This window comes from Pomacea canaliculata, linkage group LG8 (assembly GCF_003073045.1).
Source record: "Pomacea canaliculata isolate SZHN2017 linkage group LG8, ASM307304v1, whole genome shotgun sequence".
NCBI lineage: Eukaryota > Metazoa > Mollusca > Gastropoda > Architaenioglossa > Ampullariidae > Pomacea > Pomacea canaliculata.
In genome coordinates this window covers 16,021,569-16,040,137 of record NC_037597.1, presented here as the reverse complement: position 1 = coordinate 16,040,137, position 18,569 = coordinate 16,021,569, and the positions used below count along the sequence as shown (strand labels likewise).

General features: G+C 37.9%; 1 protein-coding gene across 7 annotated transcripts in view; it reads right to left on the bottom strand.

Moving 5' to 3' along the window:
• Positions 1-15,488, bottom strand: part of LOC112570019 (nesprin-1-like) — a 71,218-nt gene extending 55,730 nt beyond the window's left edge. For 5 of the 7 annotated variants that reach the window (XM_025248195.1, XM_025248193.1, XM_025248197.1 and 2 more), the window contains exons 1-12: positions 15,380-15,488; positions 13,446-13,757; positions 6,254-6,315; positions 5,651-5,746; positions 5,359-5,442; positions 4,806-4,898; positions 4,068-4,183; positions 3,486-3,682; positions 2,985-3,070; positions 1,298-1,432; positions 786-1,097; positions 91-372 (exon numbers count right to left, since the gene is read on the bottom strand). In XM_025248195.1, coding sequence (XP_025103980.1) covers positions 91-372; positions 786-1,097; positions 1,298-1,432; positions 2,985-3,070; positions 3,486-3,682; positions 4,068-4,183; positions 4,806-4,898; positions 5,359-5,442; positions 5,651-5,746; positions 6,254-6,315; positions 13,446-13,620 — 1,638 coding nt within the window. In that variant the 5' untranslated portion in view covers positions 13,621-13,757; positions 15,380-15,488. Of the gene's footprint in view, positions 1-90; positions 373-785; positions 1,098-1,297; positions 1,433-2,984; positions 3,071-3,485; positions 3,683-4,067; positions 4,184-4,805; positions 4,899-5,358; positions 5,443-5,650; positions 5,747-6,253; positions 6,316-7,523; positions 7,662-9,513; positions 9,883-13,445; positions 13,758-15,379 lie in introns of those variants that run through there. The other 2 variants (XM_025248199.1, XM_025248200.1) reach the window with 2 other exon arrangements.
• Positions 15,489-18,569: the final 3,081 nt, after the last annotated feature.

Genomic DNA, 18,569 nt, shown 5'->3' with positions numbered 1-18,569 from the left:
TACAGCATTCAGTAAACATCAAATACTCTCAATACAGTGTTTCTGAAATAACTATTGTTTTCAAAACCAAATGCAGGTAAACAGACGTACCATATAGTCAACCAATCTGGTTTCCACCTCACTTTCCAGCCCACACTTAGCAGTCCAGAAGGCCACCTTGTCTACTGCAGCAGCAATGTAGCCCAGTACATCAGCATGACAAAGCAGATACTCCATGTGTGCCTGGTTGTGATCAGAACCTTTTGTAACTGCTTCCAACCTCTTACTCATAAGATCCATGTGTGGACCATGCAGTGTCTCCCCCTCATAATGACCAGCTCTTTTTGTCTGTTGGAAGAACTGCTGATTGCCTTCTAGATCCTTAAAGAAATCCTGTGGGGAAAAAAAATAAAAGATAAATAAAGTAGGATATATTCCCAAATTGTTGATCTTACCATTCCCAGAGAACTATTTCTTTGTTTAATAATGTAATTTTTTCATATTAAGATGTAGAGCACTATTGCTTATGTCCTGAGCAGTACATTATGTACTGTGACTCATTAAAAATTCACCAATTAAAACATATAATATAATACAATAGGGTTCAAAATAATTTTTTTTTCACTTTACAAAACTTGAAGAAAACATTGTAATTATTGATTATATGAAAGAAAATAATCTTTGAGAGCATCTGAAAAAGGGCAATTGTTAAGACATATGTATTACTCATTTTTATCTACATATGTAACTAAATCGCACTTTGAGTATGTAAATCTTACTAAACATCTTGAACAAAACAATACTACCTTATGCTTTTGCAGTATTTGAATTATGGCTTGGTGATTTTTGTCAGGATCCACCAGAAGGTCTGCCTCCTGAAGTAGCAGTAATTCAGCATGGTAAAGCCATTCCCCAAACTTGCCAAGACGACCAGGAAGACTTGCATCAAGTTTCAACAACCATTTCCGTGTCTGGCTATCCACTTCTCGCCACCGTGTGTCAAGTTTATCCCAGTCATTTTTTGTCAGCTTTAGAGCTTGGCCTGAGAGAATCTTCTCCCCTATTTTCTTATAAACTGGTTCTCTCCTTTCAAATTCTGTCTTGAATCCAATATAGTCCTGCAGAAAAATTATTGCAAAGCTAATGGTATGTGAAAATTGAGAAGTCATCAAAAAGACCTTTTATAGGCTATTTGATGTGAAAAAAAGCAAGATACTTGTTTAGTGCTAAAATGCCTGTCCGTTATAAAGTTTAAAGATATCAATGTTTCAAAGTAAACTAAGCCATGAACAGATACAAAAATGAAGGAACATTTTACCATGAGCTCTGTCTGCCTGTCTGTTATAGGATCCTGGCTGGAAGACAAAATCTCTGCAGCATCGTTGTTAAGCCAAGTCATGATGCTGTTATAGGCTTGTGTCTCCTTCTCTGGGGTACTCAGGTCATCACGCAGCTGTCACACAATGTACTTAAGGTCTAAAATCACATTGACAACACATCTTTACAATCGTAATTATGTAAATAAAATTCTTATTTGAAAAGAACATTTTTAATCTATGATTGTACTGCAAACATTTAGTCCAAACATACTCTCTAGATTATAAGCATATTTATTTATTGAGGAAAAATTATAGATTATAAACAGTACCTAATAAGTATCAATCAATATTTCAATGTAAAACACCTAACCCCCCTTCAGGTCTTAAGATCTAATAAAACCTGCAAGGCCTGCTAGCCGACCAGCTGTTAAGCTAGCGTGTTCCATGGATTTCAAGTACATGATACACAATGACAGTTGCTAACAGTTTTTACAGTACTTATTCACAATTAGATTCATAAGTTTGTGCCTAAGTTAACAGAAATACTGTTTGATTCAAGTTAACTGATGTTTAATGTAATCCTTTGGATGCAAAACAGGCCTCCTCCAACAATGCCCACATTTCCTTTCAATACCAGTTTGCCCATCTGAGACATTTTGATGGAGTTGGTTTTATTATTATATAAACATGATAATTTATATATATATCTTACTAAAACAGCACATCATTACTGAATTTTGGAGGGCAAGATAGCATCTTCTGGACATGCACACTCATAGGAATTCCACAAATACGAGTATGTAGATCATCTTTTGAAATTGAAACTTAAATTTAAACAATATATTTTATTTCCTTTATATTTTAACTTAAATTTGTAATGCGCAAGCATCTTTTACATTAAGGGATATTGGAAAAATGTGCATTAATGAGCCCATTGACAAGTGACATCATCAACAACAAAAAGAAAGTAATCAAGAACACAAATGCCCAAAAAGTGTTACATTAGCAGTCCATAATTTGGAAGTGCAGACTGCACAGAATGTTTTAGGGAACCCTTAAGTCTGAGGCATATAGTGCCACCAAGACAAAACAAGAGCAACAGATGGTGGCATCATGAAAATGAAGAATATGATTTCATCATCTCTGGCATCGTGGGGGAGGACTCTGATTTTGTTAATAAGATTAATGGTTAGTATCATCTATGCTTGACTGTTTATGTAATATAACAAATGAAAATCAGAGTAATCTGCAGTATACATAAAGAGGGTGTGACATTTTTATATGTACAGCATGTTATTTTAAACAAATTGCTGTTTCCAAAAGATGAGCCAATCATATTTATGTAAGAATAGTAATTCATAGGAAGTAAGCATCCTGTATATTAACTTGCATGAACTGCAACTTCTTGTTCCAATATTCATCTAACCACAAGGGGAAGACAATATTGTATGAACGAATGTTACTCTACAATTTTTTTTTTAAAAAACCTATGCATTTATCACTCACTGAAATATAATTTAATTTATGACAGTAAATTTCCTTTCTAAATATCAGCTAGTCTCATAATTTCTACATTAACATTTCAGGGAATGACAGCAGTGATATTGAGAAGTCCAGAATAACACAGTAAAATTCCTCCAAGCAAAAATCAAAACCTGTGAGCACAAATGATATTTTAGCCCCTACCTTTGAGTCTCCTGCAGGATAAGCTTTTAGGAACTGTGCCACATAGGTCATGATGGACTTTTCATCTGGCTTTTCAACATCCACATCTAAAAATACATCCGGAAATACAATGTTCTTTGTATGGAACATTAGGCCAAAGCATTTTATATAGAACTAAATCATTTGCCAGTTTTCAGAGCAATGTGACTTTGAGACTTAATACTGATATTCGCCTGTGCTGAAAAAACATAATACAGGGTAAAATGGACCAAATCATTTAAATGAATCAGTAAAGTGTTTACTATTTTTAATGGCCCCCAACCGGAATTTAATTTCACAGAACACCAGATAAATCCACTGAGGTACAGATCTCGACAAACGTTCCATAGATAAGTGCTTAGAAATTGTATGGTCAATGAAAAGGAAAGAGGAAATGTGGTTCACTGAGAAGAAGTCATTTTCCATATGTTTAAAAAATTGTATTCCACAGTAGAAAAGCTATCCTAACAACTTTTCACTCACCCTCTGGGTCAAGAAGTCTAGGAATGCCTAACTGGTTTTCTGCAGTGGAAAATGCATGCTCCAGGTTAACTCGAGCCTGCTGTCTCTTGACAGCATCCATGTCTACCAGGTCAGGACGAATGTTGTGAATCATGGCATTAAAAGCCACTCCATCCTTCCAGCTTTTACCAAAGTCCTTAATATGTAGACCATATTTTCTGTAAGCAGCAATACAAAGCAGCTGTAATATTATCAACATGTTAAGATTAATCAGTAAGTTACAGTCAAAAGGTTACCACATTTCTGTAAACACAACTGAGCCAACAATATTTCTTATAGTAAAAATGCTTTGAAGTAAAGACTTCATTAAGGAATTGTAACTATCATATTGTTATTACTTAACTTTTAAGCTCCAAAATATATAATCATTGGCATCACCAGTAGCTTAAGGTTTTATATAATTAACTGTTTGCCCACAATGATTCTTTCACACATCTTCTCTTTGTCTATAATTTCTATTAGAATTTAAAGCTTTATCCCTCTGAATTGAAAATTGTATTAAACAATTTTCTCCTAGTTTCATAATTCAAGCAAACAACCTACTTTGCCAAAACACTTTCTGCCCATGCCAAGAGGCCCTGTTTAGGCAACGCCTGTTTCTTCTTTGCACCTTCATTTGAATCTGGTGCACTTGGTACGTGTGATATTGTTTCCTCAATCTAGTTAAAGACATTCAATAATGTTAAAGAATCTTGACCTTTCACAATTATTGATTTTATAATTACTTAAATATTTAAATCACTTATATTACAGTTTAACATTATTTATGTTATGGCACTTCATGGTGTTTAATAACAGGGTCATAATCTTTAACTGTGGCATTACACATTTGTACACAGCATGCATAGACATGTGAATGCACAATCGCACCAAACATGCATGCCTCTCACTCTTCCTTATATGTGAAAAAAGCACATGGCACAACTAATTGTATGCATCAAAACTAAACTTTCAGACACAGAGAAGATCAATTAACTCTGAACACGAAAAATACTTTTGTTACTGAAACTAATTACAGTTCTATAAACCTGTGCATTGCAGAGTCCAGATCTCTCTGTTGGTCATTTATTAGCTGCATGTGTGCTATTCAAGCAATTCCTATTTTAAGTCCTACATTACAACACCAGCAAGTAAAAGAAAATGAGCATTCTTTTAATACTTTAAAAATGATCAGTTATATCCATTAGGAACCTGTTTTCAGAAACATATATGACCAAAGAGTGTTTAAAAATTCCCAGTCAATGGTGTAAGTATTCTAAATCTCCCATAGATTTGGCCTACCTGGAAATACAAGATAATGGTCCACACCAAACCCAAGACAATGGCTGGTTTCCCATCAGCAATGCTGGTGGCATTGATGTTGACCAGTTTGATCTGAGCACAAAAGACAATAAACACATGGATGGAAAATTGCTATGTTAAAAATATAAGTTGCCAGTTTTTATCTAGGTCCTAACATTTTGCATTGTAAAGATTCATTTCCATTCTGGTTAACAAAACTAGTTCAAGTCTTCTTCTCTTCTAAGACTCCTTTGTAATCTCTCAATCCATTTCTTTTACATCCATGGCAGTGGGCACAACATCAGATACCTTAAGATATTAATTATGCAAAATTTTTAAATAAACATGTAAACAACAACAGAGGTCAATGTTTATATACATATGTATAGTAGATGTGTTTGTGCAACTCAGTAGGATTTTAATATTACACACATATCAAAGCAAAGAGGAATTAAAAATGATTGGCTGTTATTTTTATATAATAGCTACTCTACATCTGTTCAATTCTGTATCAGATACAACAACTATTTTCTCATGATCCTCAGTTCCTTACATTTTTCTTTTCCAGGTAATTGAGAGCAGTTGTGATGTTTGCAATGTGATGGGGACGGCGCAGTTTGGCACCGGTCTCCATGGGCTATATAAAACAACAGCAGCAACAAATAAAATTTCAGAATATAACATAAGCATCAAATCTTTTTCCATTATTGTTTGTAGAATATCAAATTTTATAAAAGTAAATGAAAAATGAACATTATTAGGCTTTATACTAGCAAGTATCAATCCTATGTTTAGCCTGTTTCTAGTGTCATGCTTCTCCCTCACCCCCCCAACTCCACACTTACAAGTTTTTCTCCAGAAAGAACTTCCAGCAAAGAAAGCAGGACAGTCCCATCTTTGATCTCTTCAAACAGGTTTTCCACTTTCATAGGAGGCTTTCTCTGTATCAAAGAGAATCTAACAGAATCAACATCTTCTTCCTGAAAATGTTTTATCAAAGTTCTAGTAGATTTTGAGTGAAAAAGGGGATTGAGCTTGTATTACTGGTTTTTATTCTTTACAAATCTGCTAATATTCAAAACTCCTTCAACATCAATGCTCTAAACCAGCTACAGTAAATTAAAACCAGCAACCACCAACCAGCAAGCATGCCAACAGAGATTTTCTGGGATAAGCAGTTTTTACAAAAAAGCCTTTAAGCCAAGGAAAAAAATACAGATACATATTATGACATGACTACTTTTTAAATACAAAAAGGCTTTAAAGAACCACATTTATTTTCTGCTATGCCTACCACAAGAGCAATGAAAGCACCTATCCAAGTGCTCTTTTTCTGCTAATGTTCGTTGGCATGCATGCATGTACATATATAACAAACATGAAACCAATTATAAAGACTTTTAGAAGTCTAACATGAACACAATTTAAAATATCAAAGAGATTCTTACCGTGCAGAGATATGTGTTCATCCAGTTTGTGAATGTCTTCTTTTGCACTCTTTCTTGTTCATCTGCAATGATGTTAACGCAAGAATTTGTTTACAGAAAAAATAAATGGTACATTTTTACAAGACAAATTATTTATTGGCAGCAGTCAGATTTAGTCACTGCAAGAAAAATGTCCACTTATAAAGCATGGATAGGACAAACACAGATATACTGTGGCGTTCTATGTGTTGTAATGTGTAGTGGTGGTAGCCTAAATATATATATTGTGTAAGCTTGCAAATGTATTTTTTTACAATTTTTACTTCCAGAAATTTTTCTACTGGTAATGCAAATTTCAATGCTATTAAAATTGCTTATAATGAAAGGTACAGTGAAGTATTTTTCTGAACTACAATGAGGTAAGAAGTTTGTAGAGTAAGCCCTATCCATGCCTGTCAGAAAATGTGCTTGCTAACCCTTGCATTGATGCATATGTAGTTTGCCACTCAACTTAAAGTGCCTCTCAGTCCACCAGTGCCACGAGGATGACACTCATAGAAAAAGTGCCATCCATGCATCATAATGGCCACATAATGATACATTAAATACTTAGTATTTAGTAGAGTCAAACTTTATCTGTCCAAAAAACAACCCAGATAAGGTAGGTCTTTTTTTCCCATTATTGTGATGGAAATAATTCCTATCTCACTCTGTGGTCTATTTAACCTACATTAAATAATAATACTTTTACACTTTATAACACCTACACACCTATCGTTCATTTTTTTCAACATAATATAAAATAAAATTTATACAAAATAAGTAATGAAATATTTAAAGAGTATACTAGAACTCTAGTATCTAGTATCTAGAACTCTTCTTCATTATCCTGATAATTTATAAGTGCAATGCTTCTGTTCTGTGATCAGAAGCTACTCTTAGTGAAACCACCACGATATATCTCTATAGTCCAAAACAAAACCCATTTTCTGAAGCAAACATAGATGTACAAATAAAAAAACAAGGGAAGCAATAACTGAACGTAATTGACATTCTACACACTACTAATGTACCAGCTGCGCTGCAATAAACAAGTGATGCCAGCTAGTTGCTAGATTCATATCCACATTTAATTAATGCCTATTAAAATAAAAGGTCTTGTTCAATGTATGCTGTGCACTTTAAATCACAGTGTAACTATAGCTTGTCTCAGCAGATTGGCTTTTAAGTTAAAGAATATGCCTTATCTACTGCTGCGTCACAAAGTAAGCAGCCGTGTGCTGTGACCCACCTTTCAGTTCATGGACTCTGTCTGCTAGAGCTTTCTCGTTAGCGTGGAAAGCAAATGCCCTAGCCATTACTACAACTCTGTTGACGTGACGTTAATTACATATTACAGGCGGCCTGGGACTGCAGTGCTTACGCTTCCCTCAACGTGATGCAGGGGTACACACATCCTTTCCTGCCAGCGGGTGGCTGCTCACTTACTGTCTCTTGTTCCTAGCGGCAAGAAAGCAGTTTGAGTGCACCGGGTACTGCTTGAGCACTGCCGCTACCCGTCAACTTAGGGCTGTCGGTGTTTTCGTGCAGTTATACGACGCTGGTTCACGAGCGATGCGGCGCCCATCCTGCCCGTGTCTAGTGTGGGCGTGCTTTTTTTTCAGAACCGCGCGCTTGTGGCCAGGCGCGCGATCAATGCATTTGAGACAAACCGCGTCAGTCAGTGGCCATGATGCGAACAAGATATGAACGTCCCATTGGTCCGAAAGTGCCTAATCCTCTCCCGACCTAGCTCATCTTGCACACTGCCACTGTGAACTCCTCAAAGTTCAAGCATGGAAGAAGCTGGTGTCCCATATATCGCGTACAAAATACATACTGCGCCAGTCAAGCGTAACAAGAGACAAACGTCACCTGAAAGGGCTTGATGTTGCTGACAGTTCTTGTCTTCGTCTGACACGTACAGGTAATCTCGAGATCATCTAATTATGGTCTATCAATTAACTCTGAGCTCCATTTAATTCATATCACCATAGCAGGTGCCACAAGCCTGTAGTGTAGTAATCGTTTTTGAAATTTTTCATTTTACGAGAACATGTTCTGAAAGCTAAACATTACGAATTGCTGAAACCGTTGCTGATTAACAGACCACGCAGCAATGTAACAGAGACAGAGCCCAACAGCAGTTGCGTTACGCATCAGTGAACATTTTCTTCAGCTTTCTATTTATATTTTTTTAACTGGTTTGTACGCATCCTTCACCCTGGTTTTTTAAACAGCGTTGTCGCTCTTCAAGTTATGCTGGTTAATAATTCACCGCAGTACACGTGTCTTTCAGTCTCAGTCTCACTAACTCGCAGTAACGATCGACTGACCTCTCGGAGCGCAGCAACATATACATTCATAAGTGGTTCAAAACACCCAACACACTCTGTGAGACAGAGACGGGCCTTATCCAGGAAAAGAGAGATACGAACAAATCGATGAAGGTGACAGTTTTTACATCGATCTGTATGTTAGCGTTTGCCACGCTAAGTATACGTACATGCTTAATAAATATAGCTAGTGCTCTGGTGTGAAATGAACGTAGAGAACACTAATGAAGTACGTGATGCGGACGAATTTGTAGGTGTGAATTGATCGCGGAGAGCACTAATTAAAGTGAAGTACGCGCAGCAAGCTTTGTTTCTCCGGAATGTCTGAGCGAGAATGTATGTCTAGCATAAAGCTCTATAACCTGCTCAAGATGCTATATATTATAGCTATTTTGACGTATTGTCTAAATATCTTAAGCCATCGTTTATGCGATTGAGCACTGCTACATACAAGTAGTGTCAAAACACTGCTAAAAACGTCTCTCCCTCCCCCCCCCCCACATACACAGAACCATCTACATACCTTAATTTTAGTAAGGCTACAGGATTCTAACATTAATGTGCTTCAGAATACCCCCAATTTGAACTGTATTTTTATCGGGAAAAACTAATACAGTAAAACTCGTTTGTACGCTAACACGAAACAAGAATGTCTTCCAATAGCATTTTTAAACTACTTTCTGGATTGTATAATGATCAGATAAACAAAAACAAAGTGAATATTTCTGAAACTAAATTAAAAATTTTGTGATATATGTACGCATCTATAGGATTTCCTCCATGAATAATAGATGACTCGATATTGCAGTGTGACATGGTTTTGAAGCCAACTGTATGCCCATTCTGTGCACACCCCTCATGAAGTCCTTGCTTTGTTTACTCGACAAGAGAAAGCTGCAGACTTACCCCGATAGTACTTGACATCTTCCCATATCACACTAAAGAACTTTCCATACTTGCACTCTAGGTCTAAATCAGTCATGTCAACACAGGTCAGCTTGAGAATGTGAACTTCAAACTACAGCTTGTCTCCTTATAACAGATGCGTCTGAGAACGAGGCCTGGACGCTCTAATCGATCTGTGTTAGAGACACCTCTGCAAGTCTCGACTGAGAGTGGGTACCAGCCACCCTTCGAAAGATCTGTCGTCTCGCACCTAGGCGACTGGTGGCATTGTGGCAGCATAAACAACACACTATAGTTCCTGTTCCAACCCTAGCTGTAACAATAACATTTTTTTAAAAAAGAAGTTGCGTGATTAGCAAATCGTCGCTACCCATCCTTCGATTTATCAGCCCCTTCCCTCTTCCCTGTTCTTTCTGGCGAGAAGCGCGCGCCTTACCGGAGGTACGAGACATTCCAAACAAAGCTGGAAAGTGCCCCGCCCCTTTTCTTTTTACATGCTTGAACCAGAAATCGAGATCAAATTATCTGCTAGGACATAAACATACATTTTGTTGACTAGTCTATGCCACCTCTAGCACGATCGTGCAAGAGTTTGTGGTCGTTTGCGATTCTCAGTATTCGTTGTGTCTAGGACAATACGTGCACTATTAAGTAAATAATTGTGATCACCGCTGCTTCTATAAGCCGAGTAAAATTCTGCAAAAAGCCGAAAAGAAACGCTCATTTTTCGCACTCCCCACCCCTTCACATAATCTGTGGCGGCGTACGCTAAAATACCATTGGCGTTCTCTGGATCCCTTAAGCTGAAGCGCACGCCGTGCCGAAGGTGTAAAATATTCTAAGGAAAACCTAATATATGAGAGAGGACAAGGGTTCAGTAAACAACACCACTACAAGCCCAAAGACGCGATCAACGTGTTTTTACTACAGGAACGATTTCCTTGGTCTTGGCTGAAGTTCAACTCAAGGCGGATTTTGACAGCAAGCCACAGCCTGACACAGTTAACAGCAAAACATAAGCATAGTTCGCTAGATTGGGGGTTGGAAATGTTTTCACTTGCTGCCTAATAACGTGTAGACGTGGCTTCAAGGTCATGACGCTTCGCGCCATCAGTGAGCTCCCCCTCCCATTCCCTTCCCTCCACCTCCCACGCAGCTGTCAGCAGAGGCGAGAGAGCGACTTGATTGCTGCTGCTCTTATTCCCACGCACGCTCGAGCACGGACACGTCTATGAAGCTAATAATCGAGTGTGTGCTCGACAAAAAAACAAACAAGCAATCGACATTCCACAAGACTGTTAACACGAAGTCGTGGCATCTGCGACAGTGCGCTACTGGACTGGGCGAAATCTTGCCGGTTCCAGACGGCACAGAAAGATCCGACTTTGCCATTTGTTCTCCCATCGGTCATCTATCGCCGCTGATGTGGCCTGCAGTCGATCATGACTGCTGCCGTGCGTCGCTGTCTTTGCTGGTGCTAGTACTAGCACCCCATAGGCATATACGATCATGTCAAGCCTGGTGGCCTTCCCTCGAAATCAAGAGACATGCGTGAACACGTTCACTTGTGCTCTCAGCTAGGAACTGATCAAGTGGCCTCCTCATAAACAGCACACAAGATAACACAAAGACAATATGAAGTATCATAACAAGTACTTCATGCAAAGAGGCCTTGTTGTTGGCACGAAATACAGCATTTTAAGTTGGTCAGTCTTGCCGATACAAACTCTTTGATCTGAGGGAGGGACAGAGTATTCCCTTGTCAAGTGTTGCGTTCACTTTGGTGACAGTACTGCATGCAAGAAACATTAGTTGATATACTCTTCTCTCAATCCTCCTTGTGTTAGTAGGGCACTGAATTGTTGGAAGGTGGCCTATGTTTCTAAACAAATTATTAATCTAATAATGGGTATCTATTGGTGTTTTAATCTACCAATGAAGAAAATGCTTGATTATATAGTGTTTACTGTATGCAATCAGAAGTAGTTTTTTTTAAAATTCAGCTGCTACCCTTTCTACAAGAAAAGCGCTCAGGCTTCATTCGTAATGAATAATTTGCAGTCACCAACCACTCCATTCCCAATTTATATAATTGAAGTTCTTTGCTTGAGTATGGAGCAAAACAAAACCATTCCCCTCAACATAAACATTGATGGCAGTTTTATTTCTTTGCTCAAATATACTCAGTACAAATACCAGAATCACTAGTTTAGTAGTTATAAACAACACATGCAGATACAAAATTTGCATCCCCTTTCCTACCTGACAGTATGCGTATGTTCAAGAAAAAGATTCTAATTAATGGTGACAAAATACTTTACATGACACAGACTGGACTTGATAACTGCAAGTATCCTGAACATTTTGCCTGTTGCTTGTCTGGGACTTTTTTTTTTTTCTTGTTTTCTTTCAGAGATACTATTCGTGGTTAACAGTACAGGAGTTTGTAAGATAATCTTTTGTTTAGGAGTTACACCAAGCAGGCCATCTCAAGCAAATAGAGAGAAATCGCTTGATAGGAGCAGGGAAAGTAAAAGTCACAACATTAATTTAATTATTCAGCTGTTACAGTTAGAAGATTATTGTAATCATCACAGTGTGGTGAATATAGATATTACAAATTTTGTTTTTTGTAATTTAACCAAAATCAAAGAAATTTATGACTGCACAATAATTTGTTCCTTTTATTTTCTCAAGGACATTGTGCCAGATGTTATTTAATCTGGAATACATCTATAGAAAGAAAATGTGTTCAGTAATGGACTCAGGGCAAAGATCACTCTCCAACAAAATAACTGAGAACTTCTCTTTCAGTTTATGAAAAACCTGGTAATGTAGGTTCAGTATTTCAATGTAACTAAAGCGGTGGTGCCTTTAAAATGACAAGGAAGCAACAACAGCCATACACTGTACAGCAAAAGCATACAATAAAATGCCAACAAAGCTTTCGCAAAAGCTTGCTCTTGAAAGGGGGAATATCCCTTGTATCTGGTGACAGAACAATCAATGAAATATTGTGTCTGTTTGCATTCAAGTGCTGCTGATCAAGTTCTTTTAAGAAAAAAAAGTCGAACTTTTGGCACATATCCAGAGCTGAGCTGTATGAAAATTTTTCTCTCATTTTCTATTCTGCTCTGAAATTTATTTCTGCATTTTATATACAGAAAAGAAATCCATACAACTTAAAATCTTCTGGTTTGAGGACATCCTATCTGATAAGTCACATTTGCAGATGAATCAAGAGAGTGATTACAATTGCTTTATGCTGTTAGTATTGCTGTCAGACATCTCAACAGATTCTGAGCACCTTACTGCACTTCTGTAGAATGATCTCTTGAACATTTAAGACTTTCCAGACTATGGCTGTTTTTGCATTTGGATACATCAAGACTGATATCAGAAACAACAGTTCCTGCAGAATTGTTAAACTTAAAGACTGTAATTTTCTCAAAACATGTGTACTTTATTAATAGAACTTTCAAATTAAGCATGGAGAAAGTTTTTTGTGGCCACTCATTTCAGTCAATTAAAAGATAATGAGTATGGCTTGGGAAAAGGAAAGAGTGTAGAGACTGGAATTTTTTTGGGGGGGTGGAGTGGGGGAACACGTATGTCATTATTTATAAAAGGTGACCACTAAGAGAAATCTCAATGGACAGGTTAATAATAGTTGCCACAATGCTATGAAAATTCCTTTGTGGTCACTAGTCCCTAGAGGAATATAAAAAAAAAATACAGCAGAAGAAAACTATATAAATGATAAATCTATTTTTCTATATAAATGAAGAGATAAATAAATGTTAATATCTAAAATAAGCATGTTTAAGCATAAGCATATATATTTATCTCTTAACAGGAAGCCACAAAATGTGTAAAGCAAATTCAAAGAAACAAATTTAAAATGTCTAAGCTATGTTCAAAATCTGTCTTACTTTGCAGTCCTTGAATGACACCCTGAATGCCAGCACTACCAGAAGTGCTGCTCAGACGACCACTGACACCAGCACCTGTCATGCGAGGTGAATCAAGTGTGGCAGTCCCCTCAGCTGCAAGAGGGAGGCTGCTAGACAGTGATGCCTGAGAGCTTGATGAGCCACGCCTATCCATCCTGCTACTGTCCCACACCGAATAAATGAACTGTCAGGTTTGTCAAAATGAATGTCAGGGTCAGCGAAAACTCATCATCAAGCTTTGATATGGTCACCCTATCAGGCATCCATTTTTGTCAGATGAACTTTCTTTCCCTGCACAAATAATAACACAAACCTTTAAAGGAGTAGATAAGAAAGCTACTTTGTAATACAGCCATGAAGTCATGAAAAACATCTAAGCAGAATAAAATTACTGCACATCTTTGGCTGCAATAATTTTTTTTTAGTGAAACCAAAATAAATTACTGACAGTGTTCAAAGTTGTTTAGTTATTTTAACTCCTTAACACAGCAGCATGATCATTTCGCCAAACACCAAGAAATCACAATTAAGAGGCTCGATAAACCAAGGGAGACAACCATTTCTCTTCAGTACTGTTGTCAGTTTATGGCCATTTAATGTTAACCACCAGAACATTTTGGTCATATTAATGTCAGAATATAAATTATCTACTCAGATTCACTTTAGGGCAGAAATTTATTATTTTGCCTTAAAATAAAAGAACTCATGGAGTATGCATTAAAATACTAAAAACTGACTTAAAGCTACAAAAAAGTATGTTTTACTTTTTCTGTCACTGTGAAAGTTATTTTAAATTTACATGTTGGTGTGTTGTATAGCAGCTTTTTATTAGACTTGTTCCTGAATCCCATATCTTATTTTTCCAGGTGCACTTTAATACAAATGCTGGCATGTACACTGACCCTAAAAAGTGCTTTTTACCTAAAAGTGACTTGTGTTATCAAGTGTCTATCATGTGTACTTTATGCATAAACGTACGTGTGTGTGTGTTTCGACTTCATGAATATCACACAAGTTTTAAGGTCTATACAAAATCATATGCTAATTTATTTTTAGTTAAAGCCTGTAAACTAAGCTCAAAGTAAACCACTGACTTTTATGAAATTATATGCTCACGTTCTATGCAGAAGTGAAGCCATTATATGAATGAACATAAGCTAACTATTTAAATATGCAAGTAATGTTTCCTTTCTTTCAAGCCATCCTTTTCTGATTAAAATGCCATCGTAAACATTCTGGCTTGTAGAAGTACTATACAAACATTCCTTACACACTGGAATGCACAATCAAACATCAATAGCTGATATTTTTTAAATGGTACCTGCAAGTGTGTAGTGTAAACTGGTCGGAAATAAGTTATACAAACACAATAAACAGTGGTATTTTAAGTTTTAATAAATAATATTGTGTAAGCCCCTATAACCCTCTGACTGAACTGATCAGCGGTAAGACATTTAAAGCGCCATACACTGCTGGAATAACACTTGTTTAAGAGCAATGATACTGAGTAGGCAAACAGGCCCTGGCATGTTCTTCTTCGGGGAAGAGGCAGTGCTGTGAAGTGCCAGTCACACGAAACTTTAAAAAGCGAGTAAAACTACAAGCTGCTGAAAATATTTGCTTGCAGGATGGTTATTACTTCATTATTTGCATGTTGTAATTATGAGGTATTCTGACACGCGTATGTGTGAAACCGAAACTATCTTTAAAGAAGTTGCTTTGCATTTGGAAGCGCCAGCGAAGGGTTCGCACTATGGTATATTTCGGAATTTTGACAAAAACTGACTTCTATATAGAAGACCACGTCCAAAAAAAAAGAGAATAAAAGATTGGCTAAAAGCAAGCTCAAAATGAAAGACGAGAATAAACATTGTGTTAGATTATCTCTATGAAAAAGTTTTCCAACAACAGACCTGTCTTGTGTCGCACAAGTCTGCTCCCGTTGCCGCAGACGCCAAGTGTGTCTGTGCGCATTCAGCCAGCGCTGCCAAACGTTGCCGCCCTCTAGCGGAGTTTGAGGCCCTGCGAGGGATTGACCGAAGGTAAAGAAAACTGCAAAGACTTAACGGACTTATGATGATCAGTCCTCTCCTTAGCCATTATCCGAAACCTCTCGAAGCACATATGAGAACGACAAATAAAACTATACCGTTATTCACTTTAACAGTCGGCTGCAGTCAGTCAGTCTATTGCACAATCTATATACCACATTATGTACATGTACGGATAGATTAATTGTTAACGTGTCCAATATCAAACAGAAAGCTGTAAGTTCACTTCATGATTCGAAACATATAAGTTGATTAGATAAATTAGATTAGATAAATGATTAAATAATTCCCACGACATAGTTCAGCCACTCTGAAAAGAAGAGAGTGTTTGGAAAGTAGAAGGAGGAGTAGACGGCTGTAGATCAATCGATCATGACTTCGATCTATGCTGACAACGATGTATAATATACCTGATGTATTCATAAAGCTAGAGTGATTTCTGTTGTCTCTTTGCATATAAATTATCCCACCTACTTTACTGTCTATAAGTTTGAATCCAAATTAGAATCAAGTATTTCATTCGCATCTTTCGTGTCGCCTGCTCTTAAATGTAAACATTTAATACACAGTTGTTTAGTGCAAAAGGAATGAAACGAGTGAATGGTGGTGGATAGCTCCTCTGTAGAATACATCTGCGCAACCACGAACTTGCATTACTGGACTGCTGGCAAACGATTTTTTTTTTTTTTTTCTCAGTTAACTACTAAAACGAGGCATGAGACTACAAAGCTTCCGGTTAAGTCACATTCTTTGTTTAGGCTCGCCGAGACTGACGGCGGAGAACTCCGCAAGAAACTTAGCGCGTTGGTCTTGCAGACAGACAGCAGTCCACCTATACACGACCACGTGCGCAACTCTCCATGGATAGATCAGTTGAATCGCGCTCGTGTCTGACAACGCGATGCTCTGCGAGCTTACGCCCAAGATGAAGGTCCGCCAGATGCAAATCCAACTCGGAGAATTCCCAACTGGTGAAAGTACCTAGTAAAGACGGTGAAAGATGTGCCTGTCTAACGTTCATCTTGACGTGGATTATTCACACAGCAGTATGTGTATCCCTGTAACTTGACTGAACCTCATTAACAACCGAAACTGATTTCGTTAGCTTCCTCTTCCTCCCTCCTTTTCCTGACTTCTGGGCAACAATTAACGGAAGGATTTTCCTAAAAGAAAAGCCAGCTACACCCCAAAATTCTTTGTGTCCGTGCGCGCGCGTGCGTTTGGTGACCACATTCAAGGTCATTCTTGTGCAATGTCCGCACTAAGGAATTGCAACTGCTAATTAATGAAAGGAAATTGAGGGCAAGGAGGGGGTTAACCTACATCTAACTGCAGCGTCATTGCATCCGTCCAGACCGGAGCCTTGTACATACATGTCTTGCTTCAGATAAAGTTGAACATCATATCGATCTCATTTGATGCCCGAGCAGAAGTTATTTGTATGTTGTTGTTTTGTTGTTTTGTTTAAGTCGTAACTTTGTAATTAATTTCTGTACTAATTAAAGAGCGCATTTTGCGTGAGAAAACTAAAAAAAAATTAAAAGGATGCATGAGTGTAGGATTTGGGAGGAGAGAGGTTTGACAAAGATGTTCCGAAGACAGCCCGCGAGGTGAGCAAGATAAGGCAGAGTAGTGTGTGCTGAAAAGAACGTCTGGGTGAGCACGAATGAGCGTGTGCTCTCACGCGAAGAACATCGTAGACTAACCACAGGACGACGGCAACAGAACATGACCACTGTTCAGGTATTGATGAATGAATATTCATGTAAATCATGTTCCTGCTTTGGTGGTCTGAGGTGGTTATTTATTCAAAAGCACGCGCGTACACACTCACAGAGAAAGAATCATCGCAGAGGCTGACATCTTTTTTTTAAAAAATCAAAACCCAGCACATACTATATGATTCGTTTACAGTATAAAGGGTTTTAGTAACAGAATTATTTATGTTAATTGTTTGTGTTAACAGCGCAAATTCATGCAATTCATCATTACAGCCAGCAGTGGTTAAGACCCTTGCTGTTGGTGTTTGCCTTCATTCAGCTTTGCTTCTATGGCTGCATGATCGCTACTCTGTATACGTCTTGAAACGTTATCCCGACACAGCAGGGACCACCGAGCACCCCACAGAGTTGGCCAATGTGTCGCAGCATGGGAGGGGAAAGGGGGGTTAACATCCAAGACTAGGTGCAGGGGTTCAAAGCACGAAGGTGGCCGCATACGTGTGCTCTGCAGCATGCGTCGCACGCTGTGTGAGGTCACGTGCCAACGTCTCCTGAGAATGACATTGATCTGTGCTTGAGGACACAGGTGTGTTGAGCGCCTCACCTTTCTGATCACGCTGTTAGGAAACCCGTGTCGACGATATAACTCACAATTCACAGTGTAATATCTGTATTGATTAAAAAATTAATTAGTAATGACTTTGCATTTATTATTAACTTCACAGATGAAAGAGTGTTTACTTTAGAGCGAAAAAAATGTGCGAAATTGAAGGATACGTGGATGAGGGGTGTGAGGAGAGATCGAAAAAGCTATAATTTTGAATATATTCTGTACAGAAAAGGATTCTGCAAGTAGATGGCGATAAGTCTAAGTTGCAGGACCGGGTTAGTCGTGGTTGAATGGCTTACAAGGATATGCGCGCGACACTTAAATCTGGTGACTTGTGTGGGTTTTGTTTTTTTTTTTTTGCAGGTGTTGGATTGCAAGCGGGAGTTGTTTCTCGGAATGCTTTCAGAACAACTGTGCTTTTACTTTCGTCTGTCACAATTAATCAACACCTCGTCCCCAGCACTTCTTTATGCTCATTAAGGTGTGCTGTTTGTTTAAAATCTTTTTTTTTTCTTTCCTAATACCTTCTGTAATTTGTTTCGTTGTTCTGACTCTATGGTATGCATGCATGTGTGTGTGTCAGTGTGTGCGGTGGATATTAGCGTCCATGTAATGTCTTCTCTAACACACACACAAAGTGGTCGTGGAAGCACGGTTAAGTTTTTTTAGTAATGCCGTTGAATGCCTTCCTTTATTCTCCTGGGGTGATTTTCGTGTGTGT